The sequence below is a fragment of the Aspergillus tubingensis genome (assembly GCF_013340325.1).
Source record: "Aspergillus tubingensis WU-2223L DNA, scaffold_3, whole genome shotgun sequence".
Lineage (NCBI taxonomy): Eukaryota > Fungi > Ascomycota > Eurotiomycetes > Eurotiales > Aspergillaceae > Aspergillus > Aspergillus tubingensis.
In genome coordinates, this window is record NW_023336277.1 from 3,612,381 (window position 1) to 3,634,109 (window position 21,729).

Sequence of the window (21,729 nt, forward strand, 5' to 3'; positions counted from 1 at the left end):
GTTTGGAGTACAAAAACACAAAGCAATGACGTCATAAACAAAAAGTTGTTCTTGGCTTCTTGCAGCCAGTTACCCCACTCATGTGCCAAGCATGCCGGTGGAGAGACAAATAAATGTTGGGGGCACACACAGGAAGGAAAATTAAAAAGCAAAAAGATGGTCCCAGAGGGGCTCGAACCCTCGACTTTGACGTTATTAGCGTCACGCTCTAACCAACTGAGCTATGGGACCCAGTTGATGTATTTTGCATTGTACCTTTGCAATATATCTTAGCACAGCTTGGAAACTCAAAAACCTTCCCACACGAGAGTTGCTCACATGGCTTGAGTCTCGGCATTATACTACATACTACAACAGACCAGTCATCTATAGCAGCTGCATCGGTATTCTCCCTTCGCACCTTTGCAACCTACTAATTATGCATCATGCTCATACTAAGGATGGACTCATTGTTGAACTGAGTTGGCTGCTCCTAATAAGAACTTACTCCTATCAAGTGGCTAATTGAATATATATATCCGGCTTCCTTACCATTAGTACACACACCGTACTACTACAACTATGCTGAGCTCTCGAGCCACTGACAAGTGAGTCAGGATGGAAATGAATGTCTAAACAAGTTCCACGGAGATAAGATCAACCTCAAACCCAAGCCAGTGCCCAGGGATTCTTCTAAACCCGCAGGCCGCTAAGACTATAATAGGAATACCGCCGTCAATACATCACTGTCGGCAGATGACTACCATATCAGGGGGTGGTCACTGATATTGAGCCTCCTAGCACATGAACTGCTGCAAAGCAATGACCGCGACGCAATGCCATCGGTCGCGTGCAATCCCATGACCAACTACTATAAATGGGACTTACGCCATTTATATTTACCTCTACACTTTATCTTCCTTCCCCGTTTACCCCACTTCCTTTGGTCCAGGAACGCACTCTTGGCATCAAACCTGCCAGCACAACACACCTAAGCTGACGGCGACTCACCTTTGGTCACTTGACTCAAAGATTTGTAACCCCTCATGTGCTACATGAGATATTTCAACCAGACACATCAAGTTGTAACGAAACTATGACCAATCGCGTGGGATTGACTTTCTCCGCGATGTCTATCACACATGCCGTCCGTTGACGATCCCGTATCGCCCTTTGCACAGGACGGAGGATTCCTTATCCCGTTAGGCGGAATTGTTATCAGAGCACCAATAACAGCCCTGAGCTATATCTCCAAACTGATACGGAATGACCATATAAAGCTGGAGATAAAGACAGCCCCTGATATCTTATATTTTGAGGGACCCCCTTCCTGGCCTCCTATGTCAGACAGACATCTCAAAAGACCTGGCGATTGGCATGCACGCTAGTCGGAACCTGGCGATATTCTCAAAATAGCCGAGGTCGGGGAAAGAAGGTTCAGTCAGTCATCCGTACAGACGCTCAGTGGTCGAAAAGCAGCTAACTTGTTCGAACAGGGCATCGTATCCGTGCCGTTCGCAGATCTCAATGCAGATTGCGTTGGCCAAGCCAGACGTGGGCTGCAATTGCCTAAGCTTCGCTGTCACGGATTTGGGATGATTGACAAACATGCTGCACCGTTACTGATTGAGATATGAGTTGCGTTCTGCTTACATCGCCTAATTAGACACGATCGGGATGCTCCTAGCTGCTTCACCCCCAGCTCTCTCTTGCGATATCGGACAACAGCAACATCAAAAGCATTGTTATCTCAATTATGGGGCACCACCAGCGTCTCTTTATCTATTTATCTCCCACGCTGGCCATTACCAAATTCAATGAGGCTTCTGGGGGTGTCTTGGCGGCCCAGTGACTCCCGACTGGCTGTTGACCCGAGGTCCAACAACCCCATCGGCCGGATCCGATGGAAGGGCAGCCGGCAGGTGGAGAAAAGTCCAACGACGATCTCAAATTGTCCAGCGGGGAAGACACACGCCTGCCAGCTTGGCGATCGATGCCTGTTCTCTTGCGATCCTTTGACTCTGGTACTGCTTCGGTTACAGGAATCCTATTCTAGTCCGGAATGCCCAAGTCCACGCGACAGACGGGCGCCGCCGATGGCCGACCCATATGCAAATGCTTGGACGCCTTTTTATAAAATGTCCGCACCGGAGACCAGGGTTCAACGGCGTGAGCCAAGTCTAATTGATCATTACATGCGGGGACATCCTGGCTGATGTCGCGATCGTTGCATAGAATCTTCTACTGCATGTCTTAGCCATGCAACCATACTTCGGCCTACGCGGCGCTCTTTTGAATCGCGCCATCATCTGGCTGGTCGTCTGCCCGGCCTTTGTGTGCTATGGATACAACCAGGGAGTGACGGGTGGTCTCCTCACGCTGGAGTCGTTTGCGGAGACGTTTCCCCAGATGAACACTTTGACCACCACTGGGGCCCAGCAGCACTACAACTCCACCATTCAGGGTAGGCACTCTGCTCGCTGCTCCTAATGCCTCCCATTCTAACATTCCACAGGTACGGTGGTCGCTCTGTACACTGTCGGCGGCATATTCGGATCACTATCATGCATCTACCTCGGCGATCTCCTCGGCCGAAAAAAGGTGATCTTTATCACCTCAGCCGTATCGATAATCGGGGCCTTGCTGATGGCCACTTCTTTCGGACTGGCTCAATTCATCGTGGCACGTGTTGTGCTTGGACTGGGAACGGGGGGTTATGTTGCAACCGTGCCCGTGTGGCAGGCCGAGATCTCGCAGGCGGGCAAGCGTGGCGCCCATGTAGTGACAGACGGTATCTTCATTGGGGCGGGCATTACAATATCGCTGTGGATTGATTTCGGATTCTACTTCGTCACGGGTAACTCCGTGTCGTGGCGGTTCCCGCTCGCCTTCCAGATCGTCCTGTCGCTGATGGTGATGGCCTTCGTCATCTTCTTCCCAGAGTCACCCCGGTGGCTGATAAAGCGGAATCGGACCGAGGAGGCCCGTGAAATCCTTGCTGCGCTGGCAGATGTCGATCCCAATGACGAAAGCATCACCCTGGCTATGCGCGACATTGAACGGTCGCTGGCACTCTCGGGATCTGGATCGTGGAAGGACATGCTGAGCATGGGCGAACAGCGACTCTTCCATCGGACGGTGCTGGCTGCGGCAGGCCAGATGTTCCAGCAGATGTGCGGAATCAATCTCATCACATTTTACGCCACGACCATTTTCCAACAATATCTAGGCCTGGATGCCATACCATCACGCATTCTGGCTGCCGCCATGTGCCTCACTCAGCCACTGGGCGGATTTCTCGCTTTCTTCACAATTGATCGGCTCGGTCGGCGAGTTCTGATGTTGTGGAGTGCCGTGGGCATGTCCGCCTCGATGGCTATCTTAGCCGGAACAACGTCTCGATCTGATGATACCGCAGCGCTGGTCGTAGCGGTGGTGTTCCTCTTCGTGTTCGAGTTCATCTTCACTGTGGGATACTCGGGGTTGACTTTCCTGTACGCTACGGAAGTCGCACCACTGCAGCTGCGAGCGGCCATCAGTGCAGTTTCAACAGCTGCCGTCTGGACCTTCAACTTCCTCCTAGCTGAAGTGACGCCGGTGGGCTTCGATACGATCGGATACCAATACTACATCATCTTCGCGGTGTTGAACGCAGTGATCGTGCCGACCGTGTACTTCTTCTTCCCGGAGACGAATGGTCGGTCGCTGGAGGAGATTGACGAAATCTTTCTGCAGTCGAAGAGCATTTTTGACCCACCGCGACTGGCAAGGACGTTGCCACGGATGCATCTGGCAGAGGTGGTGGATGATCCGGAGGAGGTGGCCGATGCGAAGGTGGGCAAGAGTTGACGGTAATGACTGATGATTATGACATGCTTGATTGAGGATCATATAGCTTTCGAAGTTAGTTAAATTGGACATGTTTTGTACGCATCCCTTGCTTCTTTCCAGCTATTGTTCACTGTAGATAGGTCACCTGACCGGATGTGGTGTTGCTCAATTTGTTTCTGTTTGACGGGTTTGAATTTCAACTTCGCCAACTTCAATTTCAGTTCCATGTCACCTTCACCATTCCCTACCATGTCTCCTCCCGATCCATCTATTTTGGCTGTGCAAATGGCAGCGTGAGATGGAAATGAACATACTTGGGATGCTCCGGGGAGAACAAAGAACCAGCCACAGCGTAAAGCTCGAGGCTTCCGGAGCTCGTCTCACAATTATAAGGTTCGAACGGATGCAGAATCCCCTCACCAAATCAGTCTGAAATCAGGCCCAGACTGAATCTTCAGGAAAATGGCGTTCCGTGGAGATCCGCAGACTCAAGAGACGAGTGGCTGCTTGTTCTAGTAACTCCACAGCCCCTCCGAGCCCGAGCTAAAGATCCACACTGACGCAGTTGCATCCATAAGACTGAGAGCTACACCACCCTGGCCGGCCATGGCAGGTCGTTTCGAGCCATACGAAAAGATACACAAAATACCCAGGCAATTGATACAATTGAACATTCATATTCATTACATACATGTCATAAACATTATTTTTTCCCCGACCGCGGTCAATTTACCGCACGGTGTATCCTCCGTCAATGATCAAATCGGCACCCGTCGTGTATGTGCTGGCATCACTGGCGAGATAGACATATGCACCCTTCAGCTCCTTGGCATCACCATTCCGTCCCATGGGAATCATGGACATCCACAGATCCTGAGTCTTCTTCTCCACAAAGTCTGACAATCCCGTGTCGATGTAACCCGGGGAGATGCTGTTCACGCGGGCAAAGTCCCTCCACTCGTTGGCCAATGACCGGGCCATGTGGATGCAGCCTGCCTTGGCAACGTTGTACGAAGTCTGCTCCTGTGGGAAGTTTGCAATGTGACCCGACATGCTGGAGGTGATGATGAAGCTGCCGGTTCCGCGCTGCTTGAAGTGCGGACCCACCGCCTTGGCGCAGTGGAAGGTACCCGTCAGATCGGTCTGGATGACTTCTTCCCAGTCCTCAACGGAGCCATCGAGGATACCACTGCTGGCTGTCTTGCCAGCGTTGGCGATGAAGGCGTCAATCTGGCCAAACTCGGCCAGCACGTCGTCCACGAGCTTCTTGACGCTGTTCCAGTCGCCGACGTTGCACTGGTAGGCCTTGGCCTTGACGCCGTAGGTGTTGCGAAGTTCTTCGGCGTTCTTCTCACCACCCTGAGGACGAGAAGAGTAGGTGAGGGCGATGTTGGCGCCCATCTCGGCGCAGCCACGGGCGGCTTCAATGCCCATGCCGCGAGGGCCGGAAGCGCCGGTAATAACGACGACCTTGCCCTTCAGGCTGAAGAGGTCGTGGACGCTGGAGGCGGAGGGAACGGGGATAGGCATGTTGATTGAGGTAGAAATGACTTTGATAAATGCAGTAGATGATTGTTGTTGTTGATGTTGTCGAGATACGACGACAGGCACAACTTTATATGCTCGTTCGGAAGTGATGAAGTCATCGCTGTGATGATGTCATGACCGAAACCGGTTGCTTCATTCCAAGCCCTAACAGAATTTGGCAATCAGCTCCCCTCCACCTTTCATCCACTCCAACGCAGATGTGGATAGACATGAATTGACCACTCAAAGCGTCGGATTCCCCTGGTGTTCCGAGTTTCGTGGGACGTTGCTCGGGCCGGGTCGGTCATGACGACATGTTGCCGCCGGCCGATGCAGGTTCTGCAGGGTCTCTGCACCCTATTTTACTCAACTTCATCTCTGCATCTGTCAAGCAGATACCTTGCAAGGGATCAATTTAGAGATAGTCATGTCCACCCCTGTCGAGGAGCCACGCCCGTCGCTGCGCCGCGCTAGCACGGTGCACACCAATGAATTCGATGATTCCTTTCTGGGACGGTTAGTCTGCCAATCATTGCCAAGCAGACCCTGTTCATACAGCCACTAAGTCTGACGTTGCAGGGTACGATCGTTCTTTCGTCGGGACCCCCATGTCGGGGTAGTTAGCCACAACGATCTGCGTGACAGGGAGGACCTTGAGATCCATACCTGGAATGGCAAGGATGATCCGGACAATCCGTGCGTCAAGTGTGCAGTTGTTAGGACACTAGTCTAACAGAACCAGGTTCAATTGGAGCACTTCCTACAAATGGCTTCTCACGGTTACTGTGTGTTTCATGTATGTCCTCTTAGCTTTGCTTTCAGAGGTGCAATGCTAACAGGTATAGCTCCATCCTCACTGGTATCCCGGCCGGTTCATACGGCTCCGGCAACAACTGGATGGAAGAACGATTCCACGTTCAAAACACTCCGTTTCCAAACCTTTACTGGGCCACAACATCCTGGAACATGGGAGCGGCCTTCTGGCCTCTCATATTCGTGCCCCTGACTGAATCCTCCGGTCGCATGCCCGGCTATTTTGTCGCCTACATCATCCTCATCATTTCGCTATTCCCCTCCGCCTTCGCCCAAAACTACGCCACTCTCGTAGTAACGCGGTTCTTCGGCGGTGGTGCTTCCTCCGTATCCATCAACATCGTCGGCGGTAGCATCAGCGATGTCTGGTACGGAGACAAAGCGCGGAGTCTCCCCATGTCGCTCTTCGGGTTTACAAGTGTGGTTGGAATTGCCCTGGGGCCATTCATTGGATCCGCCATCGTAGCCATCCACAAAACTGCCCCGTGGCGCTGGATCTTCTACATTCAAATCATTTACCTAACGGGTCTCCTTCCTATCTTCTGGTTCATCCTGTATGAAACCCGCGCAGACGTGATCCTCGCCCGTCGGGCCAAGAAGCTCCGCAAAGAAAAGCAGCGCCCCATCTACGCTGAGGCCGAGCTAGACAACACTAGCGTATGGCGTCTGATGCAGATCTCCTTTGAACGGCCTACACGCATGCTCCTCACCGAGCCTGTCGTTGCCTTCTTCACTCTCTGGATCTCTTTCGCCTGGGGCATCCTGTATCTCTTCTTCAGCAGCGTCGTCCAGACCTTCTCCGCCAACTACGGCATGAATACTTTGCAAACTGGGACCATTCAGCTGGCCATCTCCGTGGGTGCGCTGATTGGCACTCTCGTCAATCCTCTACAGGACATGCTGTATCTGAAGTCGGCGAAACGCAACACAGAGAAGCCGGGCAAACCTATTCCGGAGGCTCGGTTGTATACTAGTATCATTGGCAGCTTGATGTTTGCAGGCGGGCTGTTCTGGTATGGCTGGTCCAGTACTCCTTCTGTGCCTTGGATCGTACCAACTCTCGGCATCGGGTGCACCGGTATTGGCATCTACAGTATTTACATGGCAGTGGTCAATTACTTGACTGATGCGTACGAGAAGTACGCTGCATCAGCTCTGTCCGCGGCATCTCTGGGACGGAACTCCTTTGGCGCGTTCCTGCCGCTGGCGAGTTACCAGCTGTTTCAGAACCTGGGGTACGGCTGGGCCGGGTCATTGCTGGGGTTCATCGGGCTAGCACTGTCAGTTGTGCCAGTAGTGCTAGTATGGAAGGGACCCGAGATCCGCCGACGCAGTCCATTCATGCGCGAAGCGACCTGGGGAGCAGACGAGGAAGATGTCATAGAGAAAGAAGGTGATGGAGAAGCGACAGTGTATCGCGACACGCACACAGGGTATCCGCAGCACGATCGAGAGGAAGACAACCGCGTGTGATGAAATGATATCACCACATATAATAAAAGCATAAAAGCATTCATAGCCAACTTAACCACCTCATTATATACAACAAGAATACAAAAGACTGACTACGTGCTATAATTCTGATGCCACGTATAATCCCTCTCCCGACTCAACAACCCCCTAACCGCCTCCCTCGGCGTCACCGGCTCCCTCCCCAACACCTCCCCCATCAACCCATCCGTAAACCCAGCCTCGCCATTCTCAATACTCTCAAACCACCCCACCAACTGCCGGAAGAACCCCTCGGCCTTGCCCCCGATATCATTCTCCGCGTTCAGCCGTACATACGTCTCCGGATCGACTATCTCAATCTTCACCTCCCGGTCAGTCGTGTTGTTAATAACATCCACTATATCCTGCACAGAAACCGGCTCCGACGCAGTCAAAAGCACGATCTCCTTGTCATGACCACCCTTCAACATCAACTTAGCCGTTGCTTCCCCCAACTCCGACCGGAGCGTGAACGCGATCTTCCCTGACGAAGAGGGCAGATAGAGGGTCGTCGATTGAGGATACCAGTTGATGAAGACTGGGAAGGCTTCAGTGTAGAATCCTTCGCGGATGGAGGTGTAATTTACCCCAGATCTACCAACCAACCATTAATACCACTGAAAATAATCATAGAAAGGGAGGGGGTGACATACTCTTTCAACATATCCTCCGTCATATAATGCGCCTGCTGCACCGCAGCCTTGGAATCGGACTCGAGGCCTCCGAACGCGAGGGAAGTGTACCATACCTATCACACCATTATCATTACTATTCATACCATCCATCTTAACTGGAAATAAGACTTAGGGGAACGTACATGCTTAACACCATTCCTCTTCGCCGCCTCCACGACATTCAAATGCTGTCTACGGCGCTTCTCGACGTCAAAGGTATTCGTGCTCACGAAGAAAAGGTTATCTACGTCTTTGAAAGCGATGTCGAGCGTCGAGGGGTCATCGTAGTTCACGGTGCGGAAGGGAATGCCTTTTGAGGTGAAGCGGTCACTGTTGGATGGGTTGGAGGAGGATGCGGCGTATGATACGCCGTGTGTGGGTTCTTGTGCTGGGGGGAAGTGGCTGGTGAAGTAGTCCAGGACGAGGGAGCCGAGGCCGCCAGTGCTGCCGGTTAGGAGGTAGGTTAGGGGCATTGCTTCTCTTCCTTCTTTATTTTTCTTGAAGGCGGGGGTTGAGTGTGGATGTAGATGTAGATGTGGTTGGAGCCAGACTGGGTGGGGATGAGGGTATTATTTATGTGATTGTAGTTGTTGTAGTGTTGTTGAAGCTATACATGAAAGGAATATAGGGTAACTAGCTATTGCTGATAAATCAGACATTTGTCAGATGGCGTCATGTCTGTGATGGTAATTGGTGGAATGGGTAAGTATGCATGTGTTAGTGCTTATTTTGTGTGTTATGGATGTTGCATTCTTTAACGTAAATTAATCTACTGGTTATTTCCAGGGCATACTGTTGTTGCTTACCAAGCAGTATACGTATGCAGGAGAGGGTTGCTTGAGGGGTCCAAGCTGCGGCGGGTTCAGGATTTAGTGCGGCTGGTTCAGAGAGAATCTGATACTGAATGAGCTCGTCCACGTGATTTAATTGCTTCAGTATAGACTGACATGAACACAAATCAGTTTTTTGGTTGTAAACTCACATTCCAATTGTTTAATAACTGAAATATTTTAAAGTGTTGTGACTATTATAGTATCAGGCTACTGGAATTTGATTTGTTATCTTATTTATTTTGTAATTTATTATGACATAAAGATCACAGAGCTAAATTAGTATCGAAAATAGTCATATATCAAGTTCATTCCGTATCACAGATTCTGTATCAGGGACGTCTCTGAAGGGGTCTCACTTGCGGAGTCCAACTTGCGGCGGCTTCAAATCAGTGCGAGAGTATCAGGAAACTTCTGTTACTGGATGATCTTAATCACGTAAAAAGATGGTTTAGTATCAGACTATGTAAGTTCTGACACTGCATAACCTCTTCTGACACTTTCTGAACCCGAATCAGCTGCTCTCTCTATTGTTTCGGGGGGCTTTGAAATGAGAAATGGGTAGAAGTCTCTCACAGCATGCCCTAGCGCCCATACCACTCAGCTTATACACGTAACCACATAAGTAGCTGCTGTCTAGCATCAGCACCAATCTCTAAAGGTGTGTATCCAAACAGCCAGTCTTTCATAACGCGCGCCTGCACAAGTCCACTTATGTATAAGTGTAGGCTCATTGAGAACCAGACAAAGGTCCAGCTATACCCGACCACCTTCTCAAAATATATGCTCTTTCCAGAGATGCCAGTTTTCTTCCATGCCCAGCGCACCAGGTCCTCCACTACGATGGCCAAAGGCTGCGACATGAAGAAGGCCAGCTCGCCCATGTCGCGGCGAGTGACATTGAACATCTGGGCCTGGTGGAAAAGGCAGCTTATCCCAAACGAGATGAACAATTGGCTGTAGCTAGACGCTAGACCACCCTTGCGGAGACGTAGGAAACGAACAAGACGTTTTGATGGTTGCGATAGAAGCTACATGTTCTGTTAGCACGAGCATCTCTTGGAATGCAGTTGTCTTGGGATTCTACTCACCCTGCGGCATACCTGGTGATATGTTGCACTGCATATGTGTAAGCAAGCATTTTAATGGCCTCATTATATGGGTTGTGGCACATACCTCCACATCTGCCTCACGCTCCATGCGTCTTTCAATGGCCCCATGAGAGGCGGCCATTCCCAAGTTTCCGTCGCTCCTGTCGCAACACCCAGGGCAGCCGCGAGTCGATATGCGCAATTCAGCCTATCCCATATCCACACCGCACCCAACCATCCCACGATAGCATTGACGACAACTGTCTTGAGTAGCTCATCCGATCTAATTTGCGCTCTTAAGGCACATCCTAGACCCAGTCCGGCTAACGTCCCCATAGATTGCACGTAGTAGAACACTACCCACCACATTTGCCAGCCCACGTACTGCCACCTTGGCAGCTTTGCATGCGGATCCGCAGGAACACCTTTCACCTGCCAATTCCATCCAATTCCCCTATGCACGGGCAGCATCAGCCTGAATGCCCACTTCACACGTTGTGAGAACGTCGTTAAATCCTTCCAACACTGGCCCTGGGCAGTAATAACGCCCCCCTCATCCCCACGCTCTTCATCTGTAAGTTGGCGGCCAATGAACGCAGGCGCGTCCTTGCCGTCTCTTGGCGTCAGGAAGACAAAGTCAAGGTACCACAGCGGAAAGGCAATGAATTGGCTGTTATTGTAGTAATCTGAAGAGGGATCCCCAGTAGTGAAGCACGGCCAGCTGGCGCATAAGTAGAGCAAGAAGGGCCAAGTGGAGAAGGCTGAGAAGCCTTTGTTTTCTACTAGAAAAGGTACCAGGGCGAGACCGAGACAGCCAGGCGTGTAATAGGTGGGAAGGGGTTTGCGCTCTGAGAGAGCGGGATAGAGAGACGCAACGATATCCATAAGAACAAATACAACGTTTTAACCAGATAGAGGATCTGATCGGTTGATTGTACGGACTGACTGACTGATTGAATCATACCCCGCTTTTGGCTGCTCTTACTCAGCAGCTGAACGTAAGCGGCAAGCGTATCGACATTCTGATTTCTATACAAAATGAAGGTTTTTGAACACCAATTCCAATATTTAAAACATCTAGTGTTGAGGCGTGTGATTACTAGCAAAGCAATAAAACAACAAAAAAGCAAGCGAACGAATGTAAACGCGAATTATAGTAAGAGAATGAGTTGAATTAGTAATTATCTAGGTATTCTAGTAAAATAAAATAAGAGATTATTGATAGACAGCCTGAGTACCAGGCATGTGACTATGCCTACTCCTGCAGTTGCCTCAACAAGAAATAATATTAAATCATGTGCATAAGCTCATTCAGGGTCAAGGTTTCTCTGAACCCGTCTGAGCTGTTTATCCAGCCCCAGTTTGACTCTGTCACGCTAAATTCTGAACCCGTCGCAACTCACATGCCCAGTTTAGACTAGCGCGGTCCCTATGTATAGCACCTTCGAACAATTGTAATTCTTGTGTTATGCTTAGCTTATTTATGTTACATCCTGATCATGAATACTAACGATCAACATATACATTTTGTCAACGTAAACGTGTACATTGTGCATTTTGAGATAGTACCACCTGATAGTTGAATTAATCGACAGTCTTTCTATAAACTAATGCGCGCTCTGTCAACACAACAATGAAACAAACAACATATTGTGGAGTTGAGAGCACAAAAGAATAGCGAGCATATTAAATCCATATTATACCTTGAGTTTATTCTGAATACATCAGCCTCCTACACAGTAAACGGCAAGTAAGCTCCATGGGGCCAAAGCTTAAGGCCTTCCATCCGATCTGCAAGGGCCCGAATATCTTTTCCCCTCAGGTACCCTACTGGGGCCAAAACTCCACTTCTCACAGATCAGCATACTCAATACAGAAATGATCATAGATCTACACCTCGAAGGGCCAAGAATCCAACTGAAGCGTGAAATGAGCCACCATAATGGGTTCACGATGACTGCGCCTGGAATCGACGGGTGTGTTCGGCATTGCACTGCCCTGAGTATAGTAACAAGACAAGCAACTGAATGGGGCGGAATGTTGAATAAGAAGGTATAAAGTCGGTCTTCTTCGCTCTTCATCTCGATAACAATCCAGCTCAACTTCTCTCTCTCAATCATCTACATACTTCGTTACCTCCCACGAACAAACCACTTATCCATCCTCACATTTTTCTATCAAAAAGAAATCTCAACCAAAAAAGCAAGATGCAACTCCACCACTTCCTCCCTCTCGCCGCCATGGGCGTCCTGGCCCTCACCACCACCGCCGAATCCACTCCCCTCTCAACCCGCAGCGAAAGCATCACAATCACCACCTGGTCCGGCAACAACTGCGAAGGTTCCTCCGCCAACCCTGCCATCATTGGGTCTGGAGAATCCTGCTTTGTGAGCCTTCCCGGGGCGTCTTTCAACGTCGGTACCGCCGACAGCAAGTGCAAGATCACCACCTGGTCTGGGGACAACTGTCAGGGAAGTTCGGCGAACTTTGCCGGAGATGTGCAGGGATGTATTGGCATTCCTTTTGCGTCTGTTAGTGTCGATTGTTAGGTGTGGCTCGAACTGAGGATGTCTCTGCTGTATCACTAGGAGGATTGACCGGATTGGGCCATGTTCGAATGGGCTGTTTGTTATATGAGTGTTTCTGTTTGATGTATACAGTATCTTTTGGATAAATTGCAGTATTTCTTTATACACATCGAAGTGAATGTTATCTATCTGGCTACCTCCTATTACATATACACTATATCATGGTAATCATAACCTCGCTTTCCTCTCACCACAGCGTTAGTCCTAATCAGTCGGCGCAAACTTACTCCAGGACCGAATCCTACTTCCATAGATATAGAACAGAATCGGCACGGGGAACAATATGGCCGTCAAACATCCCAGCAGGGTCATAGCCCACGGCACGCCCAGATTATGGAACTGCATCATAAATCAACATGTCTCGTTCGCCAAAAGCCCCATAAAACTGTAAACAAAAGGGAAAACTCACCATCGGAATAGCAAACATGGGAAACCCCGCCCCCAGCCCCGACCGAAAGAAGCAGTTCGCCGCAATAGCCGAGTTGGCATTGATATTATAGCAATCAATGATATAATTCAGCCCCTATACCATCATCATCAGCATCACACCACAAACACCCAAAGAAAAGAGAAGACATACCTGCATAAAAATCAACAGTATCCCCGCCCCCAAGAATCCCCCAGCAATGACCTGCGGCACCCAAATAATCCCCGGATTACTCGTCCAACCAAACCAAAACATGCCGGCAGGCAACAAAACCCCCCCAATCATCATAGGAATCAACCTCTCCTCCGGAACAACATGGCCCTCCCGTTCCAACACTCTCTGAAACCTCGTCTTGGTAAAAAACACAATAACACAACACCCAAACACAACCCCAACGGCAATGGAAATAAATGGCAGTGCCCCAACACCCTCATTCCACCCCCTCAACTCCTGAAACGCCACGGGATACGCCTCAAAACACAGATACAAAAACCCATAAATAAACCCCATATACAACGTGACAAGCAACAGAATCGGCTCCCGGACAAGCATCAAGAACGGCCTGACGAGATACACAGTCGCAATATGCCTCAGATCAACCGGCATCTCCTCCGACCGCGCATGCAGTGCCCAATTCCTCGTCTCGAACCGCTTCCTCCGCGCTCTCCGCTCCAGTAAAACAGGCCCAAACGTCTCCGGAACAATCAAGAACCCCACAGCCCCAAAAAAGAACGCCATAATGGCCGTGATATACTCCGTCCATCTCCACCCCAGATAACTCATCGTGATGAACCCCCCGACAATCGGGCCCGCGACCGGCCCCACGAACGTAGCGCCTGCGAACACAGCGATCGCTATCCCCCGCTCCACAGGACCGAATATATCTGCCAGCATACCACCAACAATCGCTAACGGCGCACTAGCAAACAACCCGCCCAGGAACCGGCATATCATTATCGTCTGGAGGTTCTGCGCCACGGCAACCGGGATCTGGAATATAGCGAAGATGAAAAATCCCACGAACAGGGGGGTTTTGCGGCCGTAGAGCTCGGATAGGGGACCGAAGAAGAGCGGGCCGAAACTGTATCCGAGAACGAAGAGACTTGTGCCGAGAACCATTACTTCGGAGGAGACGTGGAATTGCTTCGCGGTTACGGTGGATGCGGTGCTGAAGACGCTGGAGGCGAAGGTTACGGATATGGTCATGAGGCCGAGGATTATTGTTATGAGCCATTTGCGGGGACGCGGGATGTTTTGGGGGTTTTCCTGTCATGGGTGGGTGGTTAGGGTTTGGGATTGGGTTTTGAGTATAGATGGGGTCGGGGAGGAGGGTGGGATGGGACATACTGGGTCGTCTGGACCATCCCAGTCCACGATGTTGGGGTCGGATTCTTTGTTGTCCTTTGTGCCTTCGGCCATGCCGTCGTGGAGACGCTGTTTCTCTATGTCTTTATCATCGTGCTCGTTCGGTAAGGTGCTGCTGGAGTGATGGCTGCGACGGGATTCTTCCGCCGGCGAGGCAGTCTGCGTGCGCGTGTCTTCCATGGTGGATTCACAGCTACTATGCACTCGATTTGATATTCCTACGCTACATATTGTGTGCGTTGACTACTGTATTTATTATGCATTATTTTAATGTATGTATCTGGTGGGATGATGTCAAAGTAAACGGCGTATCCGACCGGATCCGGCGACGTCATCTGCGCTGGTGGCAAGCTGCCATATCGGCGCTAGCCATTGGCTCTCAATACAATTCTATTAAAACAAGACCTGCTTGCTTAGTTGTACATAAGAGAACCTCCACATGGACTGACATCACCCAATCTGTCGGTGCCTGACTCGCACCATTCCCTAACCCGACAATCGGCTCTCGGCTCCACATATCCGGTCGCCGGCTGGTTCAAGTATTGTTGGAGCATGAGAAGCTGGTGCTTTTGGGGTGATCATGGATTGATTTTCCGGAGACGTAGAGGCCCAAGGCGCACTGTTTGGTTAGTATTCTGGTGATGTTATTGTGATGAGGTGGTGGGTTGTATGCTTACTAGGCAGCCACCTACGAGTACCACGAGCAGGTTCAGACCGGTCAGTAGGATCTTGCGGCGCGAGGAGGAGTATCTGCCCCAATTTAGGAATAGCCAGAAGATTCCACTTAGTCCATCTAAAAGATTGGTTAGTGCAGGGATGGTTCTAGACTCGGCGGAACTCACATGTAAACCAGCTGGCAAAGAGCGCCGTCTGCGACTGTTAGTCTTGTTCAACAACACACACGCCATGGAAAACCTACGATCAGACTCAGCAAATCGTTGAACACAGGAATCGCCTCAGAAATAATCCACGCCAGCGTCCACAGCACCAACCCGATCATCACCCACGTCCCAATCGAGACAAGTCCGCGTTGGTGCATGCGGTCGGTTCCCCGGAACAGACGGACGTAGATGTATTTGCACGCCACATGACCATTGATCACGCCAGCGATCACAATCTACGTTACTTATCAGTACTTTTCAAGCAAGAATTCTGGAGGGCGGCTTACTGTCGGAATAGCAACGCCGTAGGCAATCTTGGACATCAGTGGACTGGTCGATCCCAATGCCGGAGATGCCACGTCCTTTCCACCATAGCGGTAGATGACGACCGCCGAGATGGTGTACATTGACGTATCAATACCCTGCAGCATGTACAGTGTCTTGGGGTAGTCGGTCGGCGTGCGCATTTCTGAGATGAATCCGAAGAAGGCCACGTGCCCGGCTGGGTTGGTTAGCTTTGTTTCTGCTCTTCAAGGACTGATTTGGAAATACCGTATGCGAAGACAATGTTGGTGACAGCCAGGAAAGCCTTGTAGAATGAATTGTCAACGACAGCATCAACACGGCCGTCACCTGGCTTTTGGATCGCGATCGCAATCATGGTGATCAACACTGCGGCAGTGATGCTGATGAAAGCTGTGACAGTAAGCCTTCAGCATTATCATAGTTTTCTGAATGCACGTACATGAAATCGAAAACCAAGACACCTTCTTCAGCGTCCGCGGCAAGGTGAAGACGAACGCCACCGCCAAGCCGATCACACCAAACACAATAGAACAGGCGCCATGATCAGTCAAGGTATTCATCATCACAGTAAAGGTCAGAAGGTGACTGCCCATGATAAAGATCAAAAACAACAGCTGCGCAGTCCCTAGCACTTCGCGACCGATGCGACCCATCAGGACCTCACCGGCATCACCCATACTGTGCACATGCGGATACCGGAGTTTGAACTGTCCTAGGGTATAGCCCGTGTAAGTTGCCAGAGCACCGAGGCCAAGGATGAGGATAACGGCTCTGCAAGGCTAAGTTAGCCACCAAGCCACTCTCCGTCGACGATACCAATCATAACTCACGCAACCAGGCCAAGCGACGCCACGGCCGAGGGTAGGGACAGGATGCCCAGGGATATTGTCTCTGCGACCATGACTGTACAAGTTATTAGACCTGGTTTGTTGAAAATACTGGCAGTTACATACTCATTGCACATTGCCTGAACAGTTAGCCAGGTCCAAGCCGATCTAGATGAAGGGATGAACACTTACCACCAAGCCAAAGTGCGGTACTTCACCCCGCCGACACCATCATGACTGAAAGGATCCTCATTCTCAGCGGCGCTTCTCAGATTGACAGGTTTCTCCTGCTCGGCGAGCGTGTCCTCAGGGTTATTGATCGCACTCAGGGACGACATGGTAGCGACCAGGGAAACCCAGTGATCCGCGTCACAAGCAAGCAAACAAACCAGCGGAAGACTAAGCAGCCACGACCAGACAAATGAGAGTAGTGATGATGAGTGGAGGTGAAAACAACAGAACAACACAGGACTGAAGACGACTGAAGGAAAGGAGAGAAAGTCAACGAGACAAATTCTGCAGACAAACACAGAGCCCGCTGGTAAGGGTCCAGGGCTCCTGTTGTTGGGAGAGCTAATCCACTTTGCTCAGCCAGGATCCTCACCTGGTGAATACATCCGAATGGAGCGTCATCTCACGTCATCTAGGGATATGATCTGGAATTCTGGGGGTGGAAATGCGGGGTTTGCATTCAGGCTCAAACCGTTCGGGGAATGCCGAAGCTATCCAGTGCCTCTATCCAAGCATATCGCGTATTACGGAGGACGAGCGACAGCGGATGACCTGTAGAGTTTTCGGGGATGTTCAAAACCTATCATGTAGAGCCCAACAGTGTCAGAGCGATGTAACCTCCCAACCAATTTGGGCTCGGGACCGTGGATGTTGGATCTCTATTCCTACTGCTGAGGTATTTGTCAGACCAAAAGTAATCGATTCAATGCAATCATTCAATTCGCGATGATTCCAAAAAAAAGTCCAAATCTAGCTAATCGGAGCGTAATTCCAAATCAAAAAAATCCAAAGCAGTAAGCAGTTGTCTATGGGTATTGTGCGCGCAACGCAAGTCTATCATCTATCGTCTATCCTCTATCCTCGTCTCGGTTCGTATCATAATGTTATGCCTCTTGCATCGTTGCCAAACACACGCGGTCGCGCAAATAGAGTTCAATTCCCGCCTCGGCACAGGCACGGTGCAGCGGCTCTACCGTCTGATACACCCGGGGTTTGATCACTTTCTCGTCGGCGGCCTCCGCCGGCTGGTAGCCCGACGCGTCCTCGTCCTCCTCGTCGTGGAAGAAGCCTTCAACATCAAGTCGTCTCAGGCCTTTGAATTGCGTCTTACGCTTGTTGAGGACCTTCTGCAGCTGTCCAACCAGCATGGCCAAGGAATTCTCCTTACAGCCTTCCACATACAACGATTCGACCGACGCGGGAAGCACATCGGTGAGCGGGCACGACGGTTCATACTGGTAGCGAACATCAAGCAGGTTGGGCAGACGGATGCGGATATCCTTCAACGCAGTGAACTCCGTCAGGGGTCCAAACCACTCGTCGTGCGTCTCGTTCGCTCCGGCAATGGTGAAAGGCAAGTGGGTGCCGCAATTATCCAGCCACAGGGTGTGCAGGCTGCTCTTACTGCTCGCCAGGGACTCGAAGAATGCAGAAGGCTGGAACCCCTCTGCAAGTAGGTGTGAATCGGAGTGTTGGTACTTGAAAGATTGGAGCGAAGAGCATGAGGCGATCAGGCTTTGCATGCCCTGAGATCCACTGCTCGTGTTTAGTGTAATCTCAGCAATGGACGAAGAGCCGGGAGTAGGCTCCTCAACCGGATGGGTTGGTTCAGGCTCATCCTCGCGTGGGCGGGTGGACTCGACCACCGAGTCCGCCGAAAATGCCCGCATGGATGGCAATTGAAAGAAAGGGAGGACCTGGGAAGTCATGTAGCTTCCTCGACTGTCTTCCTCGTCGGCTAAATGGCTCAGCGACACATCCCGCAACACACGGAATGCCGGCTGGTCGTCGAAAGGCTTCTCTCCCCTCACTGCCCGCTGCATCATGCGGTCCAGGTAGACATTCTGCTTGGGGTACACTAATTGCAAATGCCTCAGGTTACTCGCCAGCGGCAGGAGAAGCGCAATCCAAGCCTCTTCAACATTGTCCCGGAGATCCTGCTCCCATTTCGTGTGCTCTTCAGCGGTTTGACTGAGGGAATAGGCCAATTGGGCAAACGGCGCCAAATCTTCGTCGGAGGGAGGGGAGGAAGGAGTGGAGGTGGACCTAGGACACCAGTCATGGAAGTCCAAGCTGCGAACCGCCCGAGCCAGCTCGGGGCGACGGAGAACAGCTCCCAGGAAGGAACGCGTCTGGGAGCAGTCCTTCAGGGCAGCTGCTTGGTAAACCAAGCGCAGAAACAGGTCGTGAAAATGACGGCACACAAAAAGAAGGTTGTAGCGGTCCCGATAGTCTTCCACATACTCCCCGACCAGCAGGAGGATGTCATTGGGAAGTGGGAGTGACATACTGAAGGGGGATCAGCAATTGAAACTGAATTCAATGCATCTGGGAAAACAAAGCCAAGGGAGCAGCCACCGGAAGTCCGGGGGGATTTAAGGGTGGCCGCACACGTCGATAACCTAAGATAGGGGAACTGAGTTTTGCAAAATCCACAGCGTTGGTGAACTTTGCCAGCCTTAGGATGGGGAGCAGATCCATCGTGCGGGCCAATGGACGGCAGCTGGCGGAAGGGTCGTGGATCACCAGTGGCATCGGTTGACCTGCTCCATCCATGGTTAATCCAGAAGGGTTCCATAAGGGGCAATGGAGTCCGTATTGACACAACCCATTGCCAACCCATCCACTACAATTATTGCTGCGAGGCATGACGTCCCACCGCTGTGCTGTGTTTTCCCCACTACGGATAGCATCGTCGGGTTCCGCGGTTGTAAGGGCGAGAAAGCACCGAATTCGTTGCGAAGCGGAGATCACAGTCGTGGGGGAGGGCGCATGGACGATGGCGGTGGAAAATTCGATCACGGTGTGTGTTTAGTGTTAGTGTGTACCCGCAGTCGCTTGTCGCCACCGCCATTCAAGGCGCTGACGGGCCGGTGGAGTCGCGACAAAACAGAGGCTCCATCCACCGCGCGGGGGGCAATGCTGATTCTTATTTTGCCGGAGGTGCAGGTGGTGGGAAATTACCCCTCTCGGCTGTCCATGTACTGCAGATGGTTGCATTGTTTCTGCAGCCTGGGAGTCTGTGTCCGTTGCGTTGACGATCGTGATGCTGTCGATCAATGGGCAAGAGGCCTCGTCGCGGGGTTACCACAGTCCTCGGGGACATTCATCTTTTGTATAACGGTACGGGGTAGAACCCAGAAGAGAGAGCTGTAGGCTGTCGTAGAAATACTGGAGCAGTTGCCCTGAGCTGCCAACCAGCAACCAGCGGTATGACAGGGAAACTGTGAGGGTTAGAATGTCCCGAATGGAAGAAAAGAAATCAATCCCGTGATGTCACATGCATGCGATCTGCAGCCCTTCCTCTACTCCGTACCCTCCAATTGCTTTTTGCAAAAGTACTCAATGGCTTCGATGCAATGCAGTTTACATTGTTTGATTAATTGATTGAAGCAATCATCACAGCAACATTGCAATCAGCCATGACCCTCGTGGATCTGCGATTCGGCAGGCCTGCTCGATCGGGCGAGGCGACACTCGGTGGATTCTGGCTTTTCGCCATCGGTGGAGCTCGGCGGATCCCCGATTGATGAAATTTTCCCCGCCGATGAAGCGGTGTTTTGGATTTCATTCCATCGAGGACCTGCTTAGCTGGAGCTTAGATGGAGCATCTTTGACTGTTGCAGTTGACAGACATATTAGAATGGCTACGCTCATAGCCAGGGAAGTGTTATTAAGGTGTCAGTAGATACCTCAGGCATCATAACCCTACAGTTGTCTGCAAGCTACTTACGGAGAATATTCGGCTCTCTGTCAGGAACAAGAGATACGGTGACCGGCTTCCTTTTGGCTTTCCCGACAGCAACCTGATTAGATCCTGCAAATGTGTTGTTCGGCTAGACATGCAGCTAGATAAGTGTGGGTGTGGTAGCTTTCGCCTGAATGCAGATCCACCCGGTCTACTTCCCTCTTTTCATCTCTGAGATCTACTAGCCCTCTACCCATGCCATTAATAATGTTGAATAAACAGATTGTCTCTATTTATCTCGCCAGCTGCGGGTATGGCGGTAGACATGTGCTAGGATCCACGGGATCATACCATGGCTTCTACCTCGCTCCACAGATGATGATGCGATAGGTATCTAGTAGATGCCAACACAAAAGTAGATGATCCTAGCTTATGTTCAGTTTGGCTGATCCGCACGAACATCAAATAATCAATATAGACTACCTTTAATCAAGGTGACTCGGAGACAGTCGTGCCGTAGTCTCATAGTTTCTTCGGTCAGTTCGAATGGCTCCTCTTTCACTGTCTCGCACCTCTTCCAAGCGGATAGAGGCCGGTAAAACCTCAACGATACTGACATGAACATACGGGTCTTGGAGTATGATGTTGGGTAATATTATTCACTGTTTTACGTCTCCTTTTAACTATCTCATGAACATCATGTGATAACACAATAACTCTTTTTATTACATAATATTTTACTCAGCATCTCTCCACCAAGCAACCACTGACTTCCCACTACTTCGGCCTCATGAGCCGGTGATTTGGGGTAACCAGGCATAATGATCTTGAAGATAAAGGTTGTAGATATGTCCGGAACTAGGGCATATAAGGTATTGAGCAACTTTCTTGACTGGATCGCATATAATACTTGCTACAACCTTCCTTCCGCCATGTCTTCTTCAGATCATTCAAGCAAATGATCTGTCCCAAAACCAGCCTTTCTCCTTGGAATGTGACGACCGAGTGACGAGTCTGCCATGGTTCAACGGAATATCTGCTCTAAATAGTCCTGAGGATCGAACACCTCAAATCCAAATTGTCGCTGATTGAAGGACAATCTCATCGGTTCACAGCTTGCAGAGCCGCCTTGTTTTTGTCTCACTGCATCAAGCATTTCTTTGCTCTGAAAACCCTCTTA

The 21,729-nt window shown here is 50.6% G+C and overlaps 9 protein-coding genes and 1 non-coding gene across 10 annotated transcripts; 3 read left to right on the forward strand and 7 right to left on the reverse strand.

Moving 5' to 3' along the window:
* Positions 1 to 157: 157 nt before the first annotated feature.
* On the reverse strand, positions 158 to 231 carry AtWU_t58. Its single transcript has one exon. It is a non-coding gene; the product is annotated as a tRNA-Ile (tRNA).
* A 1,863-nt stretch (positions 232 to 2,094) lies between these two features.
* On the forward strand, positions 2,095 to 3,828 carry AtWU_02334 (putative MFS sugar transporter; the record flags this gene model as incomplete). Its single annotated transcript, XM_035497448.1, has 3 exons — positions 2,095 to 2,148; positions 2,215 to 2,443; positions 2,495 to 3,828. The coding sequence occupies 3 exons, from the start codon at positions 2,095 to 2,097 to the stop codon at positions 3,826 to 3,828; spliced, it is 1,617 nt and encodes a 538-aa protein (XP_035353341.1).
* Positions 3,829 to 4,539: 711 nt separating this feature from the next.
* Positions 4,540 to 5,340, reverse strand: AtWU_02335 (SDR family oxidoreductase; the record flags this gene model as incomplete). Its single annotated transcript, XM_035497449.1, has 1 exon — positions 4,540 to 5,340. The coding sequence occupies one exon, from the start codon at positions 5,338 to 5,340 to the stop codon at positions 4,540 to 4,542; it is 801 nt and encodes a 266-aa protein (XP_035353342.1).
* Positions 5,341 to 5,764: 424 nt separating this feature from the next.
* AtWU_02336 (putative MFS multidrug transporter) lies at positions 5,765 to 7,623 on the forward strand (the record flags this gene model as incomplete). Its single annotated transcript, XM_035497450.1, has 4 exons — positions 5,765 to 5,853; positions 5,917 to 6,033; positions 6,080 to 6,133; positions 6,183 to 7,623. 4 exons carry the CDS (start codon positions 5,765 to 5,767, stop codon positions 7,621 to 7,623), a joined length of 1,701 nt encoding a protein of 566 aa, XP_035353343.1.
* Positions 7,624 to 7,715: 92 nt separating this feature from the next.
* AtWU_02337 (putative NmrA-like family protein) lies at positions 7,716 to 8,788 on the reverse strand (the record flags this gene model as incomplete). The annotated part of the gene is made up of 3 exons (XM_035497451.1): positions 7,716 to 8,235; positions 8,295 to 8,389; positions 8,459 to 8,788. 3 exons carry the CDS (start codon positions 8,786 to 8,788, stop codon positions 7,716 to 7,718), a joined length of 945 nt encoding a protein of 314 aa, XP_035353344.1.
* A 962-nt stretch (positions 8,789 to 9,750) lies between these two features.
* On the reverse strand, positions 9,751 to 11,121 carry AtWU_02338 (wax synthase family protein; the record flags this gene model as incomplete). The annotated part of the gene is made up of 3 exons (XM_035497452.1): positions 9,751 to 10,176; positions 10,237 to 10,264; positions 10,322 to 11,121. 3 exons carry the CDS (start codon positions 11,119 to 11,121, stop codon positions 9,751 to 9,753), a joined length of 1,254 nt encoding a protein of 417 aa, XP_035353345.1.
* Positions 11,122 to 12,443: 1,322 nt separating this feature from the next.
* On the forward strand, positions 12,444 to 12,785 carry AtWU_02339 (major facilitator superfamily protein; the record flags this gene model as incomplete). The annotated part of the gene is made up of 1 exon (XM_035497453.1): positions 12,444 to 12,785. One exon carries the CDS (start codon positions 12,444 to 12,446, stop codon positions 12,783 to 12,785), a length of 342 nt encoding a protein of 113 aa, XP_035353346.1.
* Positions 12,786 to 13,028: 243 nt separating this feature from the next.
* On the reverse strand, positions 13,029 to 14,796 carry AtWU_02340 (MFS transporter; the record flags this gene model as incomplete). The annotated part of the gene is made up of 4 exons (XM_035497454.1): positions 13,029 to 13,163; positions 13,234 to 13,347; positions 13,405 to 14,517; positions 14,599 to 14,796. 4 exons carry the CDS (start codon positions 14,794 to 14,796, stop codon positions 13,029 to 13,031), a joined length of 1,560 nt encoding a protein of 519 aa, XP_035353347.1.
* A 355-nt stretch (positions 14,797 to 15,151) lies between these two features.
* AtWU_02341 (putative neutral amino acid permease) lies at positions 15,152 to 16,968 on the reverse strand (the record flags this gene model as incomplete). Its single annotated transcript, XM_035497455.1, has 10 exons — positions 15,152 to 15,235; positions 15,294 to 15,409; positions 15,459 to 15,486; positions 15,536 to 15,733; positions 15,785 to 15,999; positions 16,050 to 16,193; positions 16,243 to 16,574; positions 16,634 to 16,706; positions 16,757 to 16,770; positions 16,823 to 16,968. 10 exons carry the CDS (start codon positions 16,966 to 16,968, stop codon positions 15,152 to 15,154), a joined length of 1,350 nt encoding a protein of 449 aa, XP_035353348.1.
* Positions 16,969 to 17,745: 777 nt separating this feature from the next.
* AtWU_02342 (uncharacterized protein) lies at positions 17,746 to 19,149 on the reverse strand (the record flags this gene model as incomplete). Its single annotated transcript, XM_035497456.1, has 1 exon — positions 17,746 to 19,149. One exon carries the CDS (start codon positions 19,147 to 19,149, stop codon positions 17,746 to 17,748), a length of 1,404 nt encoding a protein of 467 aa, XP_035353349.1.
* Between the last annotated feature and the right edge of the window lie 2,580 nt (positions 19,150 to 21,729).